The 14,148-nt window shown below is 38.3% G+C and overlaps 1 protein-coding gene across 1 annotated transcript in view; it reads left to right on the forward strand.

Moving 5' to 3' along the window:
• The first annotated feature begins 348 nt into the window (after nt 1-348).
• prkcz (protein kinase C, zeta) overlaps nt 349-14,148 on the forward strand; it is a 161,451-nt gene continuing 147,651 nt past the window's right edge. The window contains exon 1 of the mRNA XM_015337182.2: nt 349-1,543. Within this exon, the coding sequence (XP_015192668.1) occupies nt 1,473-1,543 (71 nt within the window). The 5' untranslated portion in view covers nt 349-1,472. The remainder of the gene's footprint in view (nt 1,544-14,148) is intronic.

Raw genomic sequence — 14,148 nt, forward strand, 5'->3', positions numbered from 1 at the left:
GATATGAATTGGTTTTAAATAAATGCTTAGAGAACTTTCTTCTGTCCTGTTATATTTAGCAGCTATGGAAAAGAAAAATGCATGATATGAGTTGTTCAATATGTTCTGTTTTGCGGGCTTTTGGTTGGACACAGGTAAATCCAACAGTCGTCTGATTGGATAAGGAATTTTCCGTTCACTTTTTAATTCAGGTAAATCCCGAACGGAATTCCAATTGGACGGGGGTAATCCCACGAGTTTTTGGATTGGCTACAGGTGTTGCCTGCTCTTCCCGGATTGGAAAGCAGGTGTGACTCCATCGTTCCGATTGGCTCCGGCTCTGGAATTCTCCGCCATGTTCCCTCAATCCTCCCGGGAGACGCTAGAAGCCGTCTAAACAGAAACTTCTGGAGTTGTTTATGATTGCTGCGAGCTGGGAAGAAAACGATACAAAAATCGAAATAAATACAAGCAATGCACGAGAAAAACAATAACTACCGGGACTAAAAACTCATTTCTGAGAATTTTTAAGCACCGAATTGTTTTTTAACTGGTTTCCTGAAGTTTTTGATTTGGCTATACTTTGCTCAGTAAGATAGCTGTCGTGGGACGGTAAATGTTACAGTTTTACTAACTTCAGATGAATACGTTATCAACAGATTTCTGTATTTTTCCCCCCCGATAGGCAGAACAACATTCTGGTGACGGACGTCTTGGAATAACATGGATTTTTGGAATAAAAAGTTGAAACTTGGAAGTGCACGACTAAATTCCAGTTCAGCCTAATTTAATTTTCCAGTTATACACTTCACATGCTGAACTAATATGTCTATTTTGTCCTCTTTAGCGCAATCATTTAACAAGCCATTGTAGGAGTGTAGTGTAACTGCTGAATTAAAGCTAAATATAATATTGCAACGTACGTCATCTCAGATCATTTATTAACTGCGTAAAATCTATTAATGTTGAGCTGGATGTTAACGCGATGAACATTTGTGTCTAACTCAAGCGGAAAATGTATTTTCCATCCTGTGGGGAATGAATGATTTTATGATTTTATAGAGTCCTCCTTTAAATACAGCAGCTCATTATTATGTGGGTCCGGCAGTTACAGTAGTGTCTGTACCGTACTAGTGTTTCGAGTAATTGCGTTTCAGGAGCAACACAACAGGTGGAATTGAGGAAGGCCAGTCCAGACTTGCCAGTGTCCCTCTGACTACTGTGTCGCGGAATAAGTAACCAAGGCAGGTGACAGGTGACCGAATTCCTAGAAGACGGCAGCATGATACAGAATCGGGGAGAAAATAAATGAGATTTTTAACCTTTTTTTTTTTTTAAAAAAAAGCGCAACCTGTTGAATTCGCCCTGTCGGTTGTAGTCGTTAACACGGAGGGAACCAACAACAGAAGATCCTGTTTCACGTACTGTATTTGCTACCCCACTTCTGTCGGATTACAGTATTGGCTCTTTATATTTAATATTTTTGGAGTACAATGCCTACCAAACAAGGATCCGTGATGAGCATGCACCTGGAATATGTGCAAATTAAGGCACATTACGGCGGGTGAGTGTAATAAGTTTAGGTTTTGTAACCTGATAACTGTTAATTAATTAATGAATTGTCAACAGCCCACGTTAATCGGCTTCCTCTAAATAAACCTCTGTAACGGGACTTTCCACGTTAACTGAGCAGTGTAGTTTTAATCCCGTTGTTGAGGGAATTTTATTTAGATGAACTGATGGTAACCACAGATGAGGTTTGAGTGCTTTGCGATTATTGGCTTTTCGATTTGGACTGCTCTCTCAACCCTTTTCTCAAAGGCTGAAAAGCAAGACAATTCGCCATACTTAGACTAAACATCTTTAACTATTAGATATGCATGTAAACAGTTTCCCCAATTTCCTGACTCCCCTTTGGCTATTGTGAATGACGCTGTCTTCCTCTTCAGGTTGATCAATAACTTTTAAATCTCTTCTCATTCGTTGTTGGCAAGGTTATATGAAAGTTTGAGGTACATTGTCTTACAACATGTTTGCGGATGGTCTTTAGATACTGCCCTGTTAAGTTCTTACTTGGGTATATATAAGTTCTTACTTGCATTATTTATCTGTTGCCCAGTCGGGGGTTTTTTTACGTTTCTGTCTTGTTAGTGTTTGGATGACATTAACCGTGTAGTGGTATGTGTCTTTCAAGGTGCCCACTTGTGCTTTGTGGGAGTTAATTTTTAACTTACTTTCTGTACGCGAAAGAGGCAGATCCCGAAACTCTGAAATCAGGTGTTGCAAGAGTTTGTGTGCGCTCAGTATTACATACAGCTGTCAACGTCACACAGATACTGTTATTTCTGAGTTTCTTAAACTCACGCTTATCCGGGTCATATAAAATATAAGAATATCACGATGGAATTTGGATAATCGTTCCATCTACTTATCAAATCCGTAATGTTTTTGTTTACTAACCTCTTCATTGTATAGGTTTGATGCTACACTATACAACTAATTTAACTTTGGGATAGTTTTTGCACTAACTGCAAATTTCATACTTAGTTCTTCTGTATGCGCTTGGACAGTTGTGTACTTTTCGATTTCTCTAATTTCAATGGAGATTAATTTTAATACTGCTTTCTCTAGTCAGTGTTTATGATTAATCCCCTTTAGTTCTTGGGTTTATTATTGAATCTACCTAGAGTCAAAACAAACTGTGACTGTCTGGGTCTGTGTAGTTCAGAACAGCTCATATATGTAAATACATCAAATGGCTATAGAATTCCTCCGTTGTTTTTTGATGTAGAACTACAATGACTGAGATAAAGTGAATACTTTGTCTCGAGCTTGAGTTAAGTAAATATAGATAAGAGAATATAGTGAGCATCATTTAAGAACACAGTTTGTTTACAAACTTTTTTGGTCCATAGAAAATTCTGCCTTTGGGTTTCTAAAGGCAAATCTTAACACTTGACTATAAAAGTTTTATAGAAAGTTTTAAAAATAATATAAAAGTGACCTTCATTAGAATCAGTGTTTTTATAGAAGGAGAACAATGGAATTGTTCTGACAGAACTTTACCAGACTACAGTCTTGGTAATTTGCTGAGTAGTGCAAAAAATGTTAGTTCTGTTGCTTGTTTAAAGCATTGACCTACTGAGATATAGCGTTAATAAGTCACCAGATTCTAGCATTGGCCTGTTGGATTCTGTTTGGCCTGGAACCTATTGCAGGTGCATGCCAGTTCAGAAAATGACAGCAGAGCAGCTGGCTGAAAAATGACCTGTGTTACACTGTTCCTGAAGCACTCCTTGACTGAAATTGACAGGAGGGGACAGTGTCTTTAAACCAGCTTTCCACACATAATGGAATATTGTGTCTAGTGTGAAAGGCAAGTCATTACTCACACTGTATCGACAGGCCTGTTCTAAAACTATGAGTAAAACAGAACCTAGAGTAGCAAGGCTTTATCAATCATACAAGCTGTATATGCTGGCATCACATAAATAATACTGCGGTCCTCTCTCTGGAGATTCAAGTTATTTTATTTGCGGTTGAAAAGACTTTGTAGGCTGTGACCTACAATACTGCACATTCATTACTTGAAGGACAATCATAACATCTCCTAAAAGGTAACTAGAAAGAACTGTCAGTGGCTTCTGGAGTAAACGGTCAATATTTTTGTTGGAGGAGTGCCTTATTTTTCACACCCATTAAAATGTGACTGTGAGTGACGTGTCCCTTTGCTTATATTGGAATTCTTAAGACTGCTGTGTAGTGGAGCCACTAATCTGCAGAGCACCTAATTTATATTTGCACACATTCTCACACCAGTTTATAAACCCCATTGACTGGAACAGGTATGACTCATGCAAGCCGATTCTCTAAAGCTGAGTAGACACCATGATTACACTTCCTGTTGCAGTTCACATCTACCGTCTGTATAGTAAGCACAAGATTAAAGACACATATTCATCAACTAGTTAAATTGTGAAACTTCATTATGTAGAATATATTTGGTAAGTAGCCCTGGATAAAAGTCAATGATAAGCTAATAAAGGCATAGTAATAACATTATAATTATACACAAATATCCTAATGCAAATCATCATTTTCTATAAGGTTTCCCAAAAGTAAAACACATTTAATGCAGTTAATTTATTAGCTGTAGCTTCTCACACAGTCATTGGTGATTGTGTGAATCCTTTAAGCTGTGCATGTGCGAAGCATTTGAAATTAAGATGCGCAGAGTTCTGTTCTGGTTGTTGTGTAAAGCAGGTTGTGATTTTGAAGGCAAAATCACCTTGAAATTTGAACTCAAAGTGTTTTCAGTGCATTGCAACATACACATATATCCAGATGATACTGTTGAATAACACCAATCTTTGAAAAGCCCTGCAATTCCCTCACCTCGTGTAGTTTTAGAATGCTAAAACATGTAGCTTTTTCTGTGTATAAGGAGATAAACAGAATATACCATTAATGAACAAACAATGGAGAATCATTAATTTGAAACCAGAGCCTTGTGAATCTGATACCAACTGGAATCTTGCACTATTGTTGTCCAGTTCTTTTAACAAATGTCTTGCTTGTTGAGTGGCAGAATGTATGGAGCAAAGGTTGATTTGGCCAAGAATGGCTCACAAGTGAGGAAACAGCCAATTGCTTGGCAGTATTCCATCCCATTACAGCCTTCCCAGTCTTCTCCATGATGTTGTATCAACACAAACAGCTCACCTGCTGTGCTTACTGTCAGAACTCATCATTGATTGTTTACGTTCAAGGTCAGGTGAGGCTGAATTGTGGGGCTGACGTACTGGAATGACTGTACCATGTTAAATCTGTAGCTTTGAAGAGTTTTGATCTCAAATTATTCACAGAGTAGCATTTCAATTAACAGTCAGCTCTAAGATGGGCTGTTTCAAGTAATAAATCAGTGAATCCAATATTGTGCTTGATAGGCCCTATAAGAACACAAAGAGAGTGGATGGTGCTTTAATCTGGATGATTTTCCATTCGCTATTTCCACTGTTCCTTAATACTAAAGACAGTAAGGATTCAATACAGATTTTTAGTTTTGCCGTTCTTGCAAATCCATTGCGATTATGCTCCTGAAATCCTTGGAAAATGTCACCCATGTGACTTTCTGCCAGCCCTGTTATTCTTGTGCTTTATGTGACTTTGCGTGCTGCACATCTCATTAGGTCCCAGACACAATCATTTGGATCAATTACGGCGTCCAGTCCTTTATTTCTCAGGATGTTGTCTTTGCTTGGGGATCTGCAGCAGCACAGGCGATCAAAATTGTGGGAAGTCATGTTTACAAAGGAGAGGGAGTGTTCTAAACATAGAAAGATCTTTTATTTTTCCAGAAACATCCCATCCCAGTGTGATATGAGCTTTCCTCCGGCATGGGTGTAATAAATTGATCAGAGTCGCTTAAGAATAAGCTTTAGTTTTTTGCACCCCGCTGAATGATCTCTGAGTTTTTTTAATGATGGTTTGGAGCCCATGTGTGAGGAATGTGTTTTCTTCTCAGAGCTGTCTCAGTGAGGGCTGGTGAGGTGGAACAGCTCGTCGGTTCCTTTTGTGCTCCACTTTCAAACACATTTTGGACTGGCCCTGAAAGTGACACCTTGAAAAACGTGTTAATGAGGATGACAGTTTAAGATGGTCAGTCATTTGTGTCTTTGCCAATGTATGGAAAAAAACCTTTATTTCTAATGGTTGCAAGGTGTTCTTCCTGTTTCATTAAAGAGCTGGTGTTGAAGTGTTGGGGCTGAACAGAACGGTGGGGAGCTTGATTTTAACATTAATGCTTTTTTATTTTACCAGCTTTGTTTTATTTGAAGTGATAGTCTACACTCTAGATCATACTTGAAGAGGATAATTCCCTTCCACCTCTTGTTATAATAATAATAATAATAATAATAATAATAATTGCTTACACTTTAATAGAGCTTTTCTGGACACTCCACTCAAAGCGCTTTACAGGTAATGGGGATCCCCTCCACCACCACCAACGAGCAGCATCCACCTGGATGATGCTACTGCAGCCATAGTGCGCCAGAACGCTCCCCACACACCAGCTCTCAGTGGGGAGGAGTGCAGAGTGATGAAGCCAATTCAAAGCCAATTCAAAGCCACTGCAGGCCAGTCTATTTAAATCACTTGTGCTGTGAAGGTATGTGATTAGACGAGTTTCTCCACTGAAACAGTCGAAAGCCTTGAGCTATCTTTTTAAGAGCAGGAGACTTTCAATTCCTTTGCTCATTTTCAGTCCTTTGAGAAGGCAGCATCCTTAGGTTTCTTGTTAACTGAATCTAACTGGACTGGTGTAATGTGTCTATTCCTGCTAAGGCATACCAACCTGCTAGATTGTACTTAGAATATAAGAATTCCTCTATTCTAAGTAATTTAAAAGGTCAGTTTGTCAAAATGGTTAGGACTAATGGCATTTTCAGAAAGCAAAAATGACATATTTCTGGATTATTTTCAGGAAGGTAAAACAAACAGCTAGCATTGTTTTCCAAATGCAAATTCAGAGCACTATTTGTGAAATCTCCCATTTCTTCATGCATTGTTTCACAGGCTGGAGGTTCATAGATCTCTACTTATTTTAATATTCTGGTTTTCAACCTCTCTAACTGGAGCTGAAATCAATAAGGATACTTATCCTTAAATGAATAAGTTTTAACATGTAATTGACTCGCAGTTAACAGTCCTTTTTAAAGTAAAACAAAAACAGATCAATACATCTTATTTTATGAACACTGCAAAAGACTCATTTTAATTTTACAATGTGCATACACTTTATCATGTTTTTTTAACTGATAAATCTTTATCAGTTTATTTCAGGCACTCCTGAGAAAACTTAATGGAAATTCCAATGAATTTTTTAAATAATCTCTCTATTAAAGACTACAAGCCTTTTGAATTGAAATTAATCAGAGCAGAGTAATGAAGCCAATTGATAGATGGGTATTATTAGGAGGCCATGATTGGTAAGGGCCAATGGGAAATTTGGACAGGACGCCAGGGTTACACCCCTACTCTTTTCAGGAAGCGCCCTGGGATTTTTAATGACCACAGAGAGTCAGGACCTCGGTTTTACGACTCATCCAAAGGACGGCGCCTGTTTACAGTATAGTGTCCCCATCACTATACTGGGGCATGAGGACCCACATGGACCGCAGGGTGAGCGCCCCCTGCTGGCCCCACTAACACCTCTTCCAGCAGCAACCTTAGTTTTTCCCAGGAGGTCTCACCTCCAGGTACTGACCAGGCTCACACATGCTTAGCTTCAGTGGGCTGCCAGTTGTGAGTTGCAGGGTGATATGGCTGCTGGCTATCAAGTCAGTACATTTTAAGAGTACAAAGAAGAGGTGAACAGACGGAAAAAAAGATTTCTGGGAACACAGGAATTTCTCATAACTGCCATAGTACACACTACTAACTGAACCTTGACATGTTCATTCAGGTGTTAGGATAATAGAGTGAAAATGGTATGTGTTATAATATCATTTCTCACACATTTTGTGTGTCTGAGTATCAGAAACATTTTCATTTGTCTGTCCCCAGAAAAGATTCGCTTGGTGGCATGTTCATTCTGTGAATCCACCGAAGAGAAGAATGTTTGTGATCATTCCTTCTTCTTTTAGAAAAGAGAAGCAACGGTTTGAACAGTGGAAAATGTTTGTATGCATCCTCTTTGTTTCTATGGCAACAGTAATAGCAAAAGAGCCTTTTTTTTAGAGAGGAATGTATCGTGTTCCTTGATGTGTCTCTAAAAACATTGAACCAAAACGGAAAATAAATCATAGATAAGGGATTTTATTAAAGGGCTGAAAATATTTTGAAAATTGGTAACTAAAAAATAAAATAAAGCAAATGTCTTAATGTCATACACAGCTGCAGTTTTTATTTTCTGGAGATGTGACAGTTTTGTCCTCATGTGGACATTTATTATTTTGTGTGAATGTTTTTCATTCCATCCATCATTCTTACATGCTCAGTATTGCCCAAGGCCAAGAAGGAATGTTTCTGAAAACAGGAAATCCTCTACAATATTACTGGGTGGTCGGACCTGTTGTCTGGCTTCTGTTATTGCAGTTTAAGAAGTGAAATTTACTAAATATCTTGCTTGTTTTTTTTGCTTTGTTATGCTTTCAAATGTTTATTTTTACTGTTTTAATAAAACAAACATCTCAGTTTGATTAATTTTATGTGGTAGTTCACACCTTACACTTAAGGTAATTTTGTTTCAGTTGTTAAGTCTTTAAAAAAACACTTTCCCCAACATTTTTAGCCATAGTCTTAACATAGTTTTAGTTACAAACATGGTTATGACATCATAGATAGCCCACCACTTTGCCTTACATTTTGTGGTCCATGTGTGTAGGTTCTTGCAAAAATTATAACCGAAATAAGAACGGTAACTGCAGGTTCTGTATACAATAACATCTTTAAATCTCATTAATAATACAGTTCTTCATACAACATGTTTCCCGAATAAGCAGTGAACTATTTTTGAAAACTTAAATAAAAAGTAAGACAGAAAACAATTAATTTTTCCAGCACACCCAGCCAATGAACGTTTGGTAAGAAGTGGAACATCACCTCAAACAGATGAAATGTAAAAGCTGTAAGCATAGAGTTTCTGACATTTGGGAATATATATATATATTTATACAAGGGAATAGAAATAGAAAAATAAACCACTCCCTGTAGTATCATTGTCTACCATTCAGATTGTAGAAACCAGAGCATCAACATCCTTCAGGAATGGAGTTAAAAAGATTCCAAGCACAGTGATACTGATTTTGTTAGGTATAGACTTTCAAGGGGTGCATGTCATTGTCAGTAAGCTAGCTGTTGATCATGTTATATAGTATTTCTGTTTTTCCATTTTGGTGATGTTACTTTGTTATGTGTAATAGCAGTTAAAATTGTGGGTTATTTATAGGCAAATTAAAAGATGAAAGTCCACCAATTTGGCAGAAAGATAGTAAGTATGGACTGGTGTAGGCCAAAATCTCAGCCAAAAATTGCTATATTGATGAGGTTGTACTGACAACAATGGTAAATAAACTCTTCCCAGCATATTTTACCCTATGTAAATTTTACTGTTGAATGAAATAAAACCTGCATTTGTAAATTGCTTTCCAACCATCTGTTTGTAGTAGATTCCTGTCTTGTACATTTTATGCATTGTCATATAAAACTGATTTAAAAAACTGATCAGATCGGATGGAGGGTTAAGAGAGTAACAGGTATCATGGTTTGTGGATTGTCATGGTATGTTTTTTTGTGATGTGAAACAGTTATTTGCTTGACTGCTTGTATGAACTCCTGAACCAGGCCTGTGACCAAACCTTGAACTTTTTATCTGGACTGTGCTATTTCTAACCCCCAGTTACTTAAATCATCTGCTGTTTTGTCTTGACACATTGCTTATTCTGTGAAACCAACAAAACCTGGCCTACCTGTTTAATTGCAAAGTGCACAGCAAATGTCCACAGAGTCCTACCATATGGGAGAACTGACAGCAGAGCTCGTCTCTGTTTTCCAAATACCCAGGTTTTTGGCTGTCGTTTGCAATCTTTGGGGGGGGGGGTTATTGTGAATTCCTGTCTTGTACAGTAGGTAGCTCACAGCACAGTTCCTTCTGCTTCCTATTACTCAGATATGCCCTGGCATCCTTAGGCTTAATTCTTCTTTGATTTTTATGGGCTTGCTGATGGATAGCCAAGCATTTGTGTTTATTGGAATACAGGGCCTATGCATGGAGACAAAAGAAACTTGAGGCAGAAAACAAGAAATTACTTTAGCTTTAATTAGCACAAGGCTGGGAGCAAAAGCAGCATAATTACACAGCTGGGTGACAGGTTGGATTGGAAAGGCAAGCCCCTCTTACATCAAGGATGTTCTGTTTACACACAACAAGTTGTGATTTTCTGCCTGGAGTGAGATGGGGGTGGGGTTTAAGGACGTTTCCACACACATCAGACACCAGCAGGATGCGTGTGTGCACTGTAACTGGAATCACTATCGCATGGGCTATGACATAATTATCACAATTTATTAAAACAGGGAACCGCAACTGTGCGCTACTGAGGAAGCTTTTTTCTTCCTTTTGTCTTACGGGGCCTGTGAAACAGGTGCAGTTTGCAATGTTATCTGATTATCACTGCTACAGTGCCGCTTTTATAAGGCACCGTTAATTGCCCTACACTATGCTGTCATTGAACCGTTCATTACTTTTCTTAGCCTGAAATTCTCATAATACGCAAAAGAAGTAGCAAGTCTTCGTTTTTGAAGTTTAGTGACCTGAAGGAAGCCCTGAATCATTTGATGAATGTAATAAAAACATGTAAATGTCAATATGATTGTTGTTTCATTTCCAATCATTTACTCATTTTCCATCTGTATTTGTGCAGTTTGTATGGCTCGGTTTGTCACAGTTAATCACAATTCTTTTCATTATATCACATTTCTCTCTCTTGTGGAGCTCACCTTGTTGCAGACAGGGAGTGTCTGAGTTATTTTTGTCTTTTAATGCTAGCTATAAATACCTTTGCGTTATAGTCAACACAGCCAAAGGTTATCGTTTTAACATTTACCACATTCTTCTTTTTACAATATGAAGAAATGTGAAAGTAAAGCCTTAATTTCCTTATGTTTTTGAAAAGCCTGAGGAAAAGCTCTTACAGGTTTTTTAAAATTATGTACACACCCAGTTTGGAAATCCCAGATGTTTAAGGCTTGGCTTTCTGGCAGTGACTCATCAGCATGGGAAAAATGAGGTAGTGCTGGCATCCTTCTCCAACAAGACCATCTATCACAGCCATTCAGCTTTCGACACACGACAGGACCCACAGTGCTCTGCATGAAAGTTAACAATGACTAGGGGAACAGTACTGTATGTCTTGTGCTGATGTCACCATGGGGCTACAGTTTATCTCAGGCAGTTAACACCCACCCTCCCAGCCTGGACTTTTAGGCAATTGTGTGCCAGTATACCATGAGAGAGCCTGGTTATGATCATCGTGCATCATGACCCGGGTTCAAACTGGTGTTTCCTGAGTCATTGAGTTCAGGAGTGATAGAAAATAACAGAGTTAATAGAGAGAACAGAGTTTCTCTTATCATAACTGTACCAAAACCACAAATCAACACTTTGAGTCTTCTATGAAATGTATATAATTTCCCAACACCTAAAAAATCTTAGACCTTCCTGGATTTGTGTAACATATGCCAGCCATCCACTGCTCTCAGGATAGCTTTTTTCATTTCAGGACCTTATTTTATTAGCTGAACAGGAAGTTCCTCCTCTTACAGTTTAACCCAATTTCCTTATTGGGTTGTATCATATCTAAGTTATATTTAAGAGGCTTGCATCCTGTGCCTATAGCTATGCTTTGCAAAATTTAGGTTCGGCCCCTATCTTTAGGTGACCAGGTCAATCAATCAACCAATCAACGAATTTTATTTTTATATAGTGCCTTTCAATCAAGAGCATTCTAAATGTCAGGTGGCCAAGGTACCAGTTTCAGAGTACTAACACTGTATAATGATTGATGTATCAACTGCAAATGCAGGTTTGTTAAATGGAGATGGAGATAAGGTAAATTTACTCTCCAAGATGAGAACAGGGAGTGATAAAACACATTGTCACATAAGGGCTTGTCCTCCTTCTTAGTATAAGACGTAACATCACCTTTGCTAAGCCAGGGGTCATTCAGCTGTAATTTTGTGGAAGGTTGTTTTCACTGCAGAGAGATTCCCCTGGCTGTTTAATGCAGAAAGGAGCTCTGATGCACAGGCTTAGCCTCTCAACCTCTGTAACAGAAGTGTTTATAATATCTCAGCCTAGTCCTGAGTGTGTGAAAGAATAGGAATATTTTCGGGCTCTGCATTATGCTCCTGATTTGCTTGTATAGGTCACTGAGACACAGAGGGTCTTTTGTGTAGGACAGAGATGACCGTTAAAAAATATTGGACAGATTTGTAATTAATACTAGAAATTAGTGACCCCTATGCTCTAAGGCTTTCCCAACATCCTGGATTCCTTGAGTACTCTCTAAGGGGTGAGAGTGTTCAGGGGAACAGGGATCTGTTGAAAGCCACAGAACTGAGCCACCAGGAACTTCCACTGGCTTGAAATGCTTTGCAGATCTTAATAAAACTGATTACGAGTGATTTCCTAAAAGTAAACAGTATGCAGAAGGTGTGCTACCTTTTCTTGAAAACAGAGTGCTAATACATATTTATGTGTCTTGCGGTCTGTGTTGCTTAATTTTGTTAAACACCAGTTCGTTTTCATAGTGTAGGACTGTACAGTTGTTGGAAATGTTGGTCCCCAGATGTGTGCAATTCAGCTCTGTTTTGCCGTTATAGACAGCTGTCACTAGAAGCTGTAACTGTAGCAATTTATATTGTTAGGACTAATTTTCTTCTGTTTTTGTTTAAGGGAAGCCATTTATATATTTTTACCTTTCAACAAAGGTGAAATTGGGTGAACAATGAGTCTGTGCTTGAAACCTGATTGTGATTCAGTTTGTTTTGTACATGTTCACACACTTTTGTGTGTTAATGCCCAATTTTTGATTCAAAAGACCGCAGTTCAATTTTTAAAATCCTTTGAAGATCAAATTGCCTCAATTGCATCAACAGGAGAATGAACAAACACAGGCTGAAAGAATGGTTCCCTGGCAGATGGCTGTGCTGACAAGACTGTCAGGCAACGAGAGTGGGGGGCGTGTTGCGATTCAGGAAAAAAGCAATATTTATTGCAATAACTGCTGAATTTTGTTTGTGCATTCTCCTTATTATTTACCAGTTTCTGACCACAAGTATGGTTTTATTTCAGAGTCTGTGCATCACCTTTCTGCTTTTTCTGTTGAACTTCTGTGAATAAGATACAAGCCTGTGTAGCTGAAGATATTAAATAACTCCGAAGCCAAGTAGCACCCGACTGAAGAGAACTGAAGGTGATTACTTTTCAGTGTGCAGTGTCAGGTCTAATAAAACAAGAGGCTGATTTCCTCTGGGTATGGGGAGGGGGTAGTAGACATTCATGAGTGTAGGATTATTATGGAGGAATATGAAGTGTACTTAGTGTAAAAGGAGCTTTGATGGATTATTTTAAATCAGTGCGAGACTCCTTGAAACAGTGCTTTAAAGGTCATTGAAGGGGATAATATGAAGTGCAGAATTTGCCACAAAATGAAACATAACAACATATGAATAATTATAAGCAAGAATAAGTAGCCTTCGGTGGACCAGTAGGTGGCAGGCTTACATCTGGACTAAGATTTCAAAATCGAATGCCCCTCTGTGGTGACCAGCACTATGCTGCCCCTTGGAGTAAATGTGAAATCGATGTCTAGACCACTCGATGCTTGAAGATCTACTGGCACCGCTTTTTAAGAGTAGGCGTGTTAACCTGAATTCCACTCTGACCTCAATTTCAAAACCCGGTTAAACCCAATGATGAAGCAGCACTCTGTCTTTTTCTGGGATGAAAAATGCTATATAAATGTAATTAACTTGCTCTAAATTAATTTTAATATAGTTTACTTATCCCAAAAAATCATCCATCCGTTTTATGAATAATCCAAAGGAAGCCGCTTCAACAAGGTGGCTGGTGATTTTGTTGCAGACACCCACATCTCTGAGTGCCAAGAATTATCTTCTAGTTTCAGTCCTAAATTCACTTAATTTTCCTAAAGACATTTTTTATTTGCTCTTCCTGCAGTAAACCATAGAGTTGATTGTACCGTGGTGATCTCCATTGATCAAGATTTAAAATGGTTCAGTTCCTTTAATATGTCAGTATCTGGCATACCTATGGACAGCAGGAACATTTGTTTGAATGCTTTCCATTTTATAGCTGTGCTGTGTAGACCACATCTACAACAATTTCTTCAAGAGGTCTTACTTCTGGATTGCATGATACAGTTGGTTCTCCACGGAATTGGTCAGGGTGTGAGGAAATGTAAGGAGATTGCAGATCCAAGAACGTGCCCAACAGGTTGTGCTGTGTTCCGGATTTAGTCAAAAAAAAAGTTGATGCTAGCAATATTGCTGTATTCTGCTTTTAAAGAAAATGTTATGACAGTAGCTTAATGATTGCAAAGTTTTTTTTCTGTAACAATTTTATATTATTTGCTGGTACAGGTC

The sequence above is a fragment of the Lepisosteus oculatus genome, chromosome 25 (assembly GCF_040954835.1).
Source record: "Lepisosteus oculatus isolate fLepOcu1 chromosome 25, fLepOcu1.hap2, whole genome shotgun sequence".
NCBI classification, from domain to species: Eukaryota; Metazoa; Chordata; class Actinopteri; order Semionotiformes; family Lepisosteidae; genus Lepisosteus; species Lepisosteus oculatus.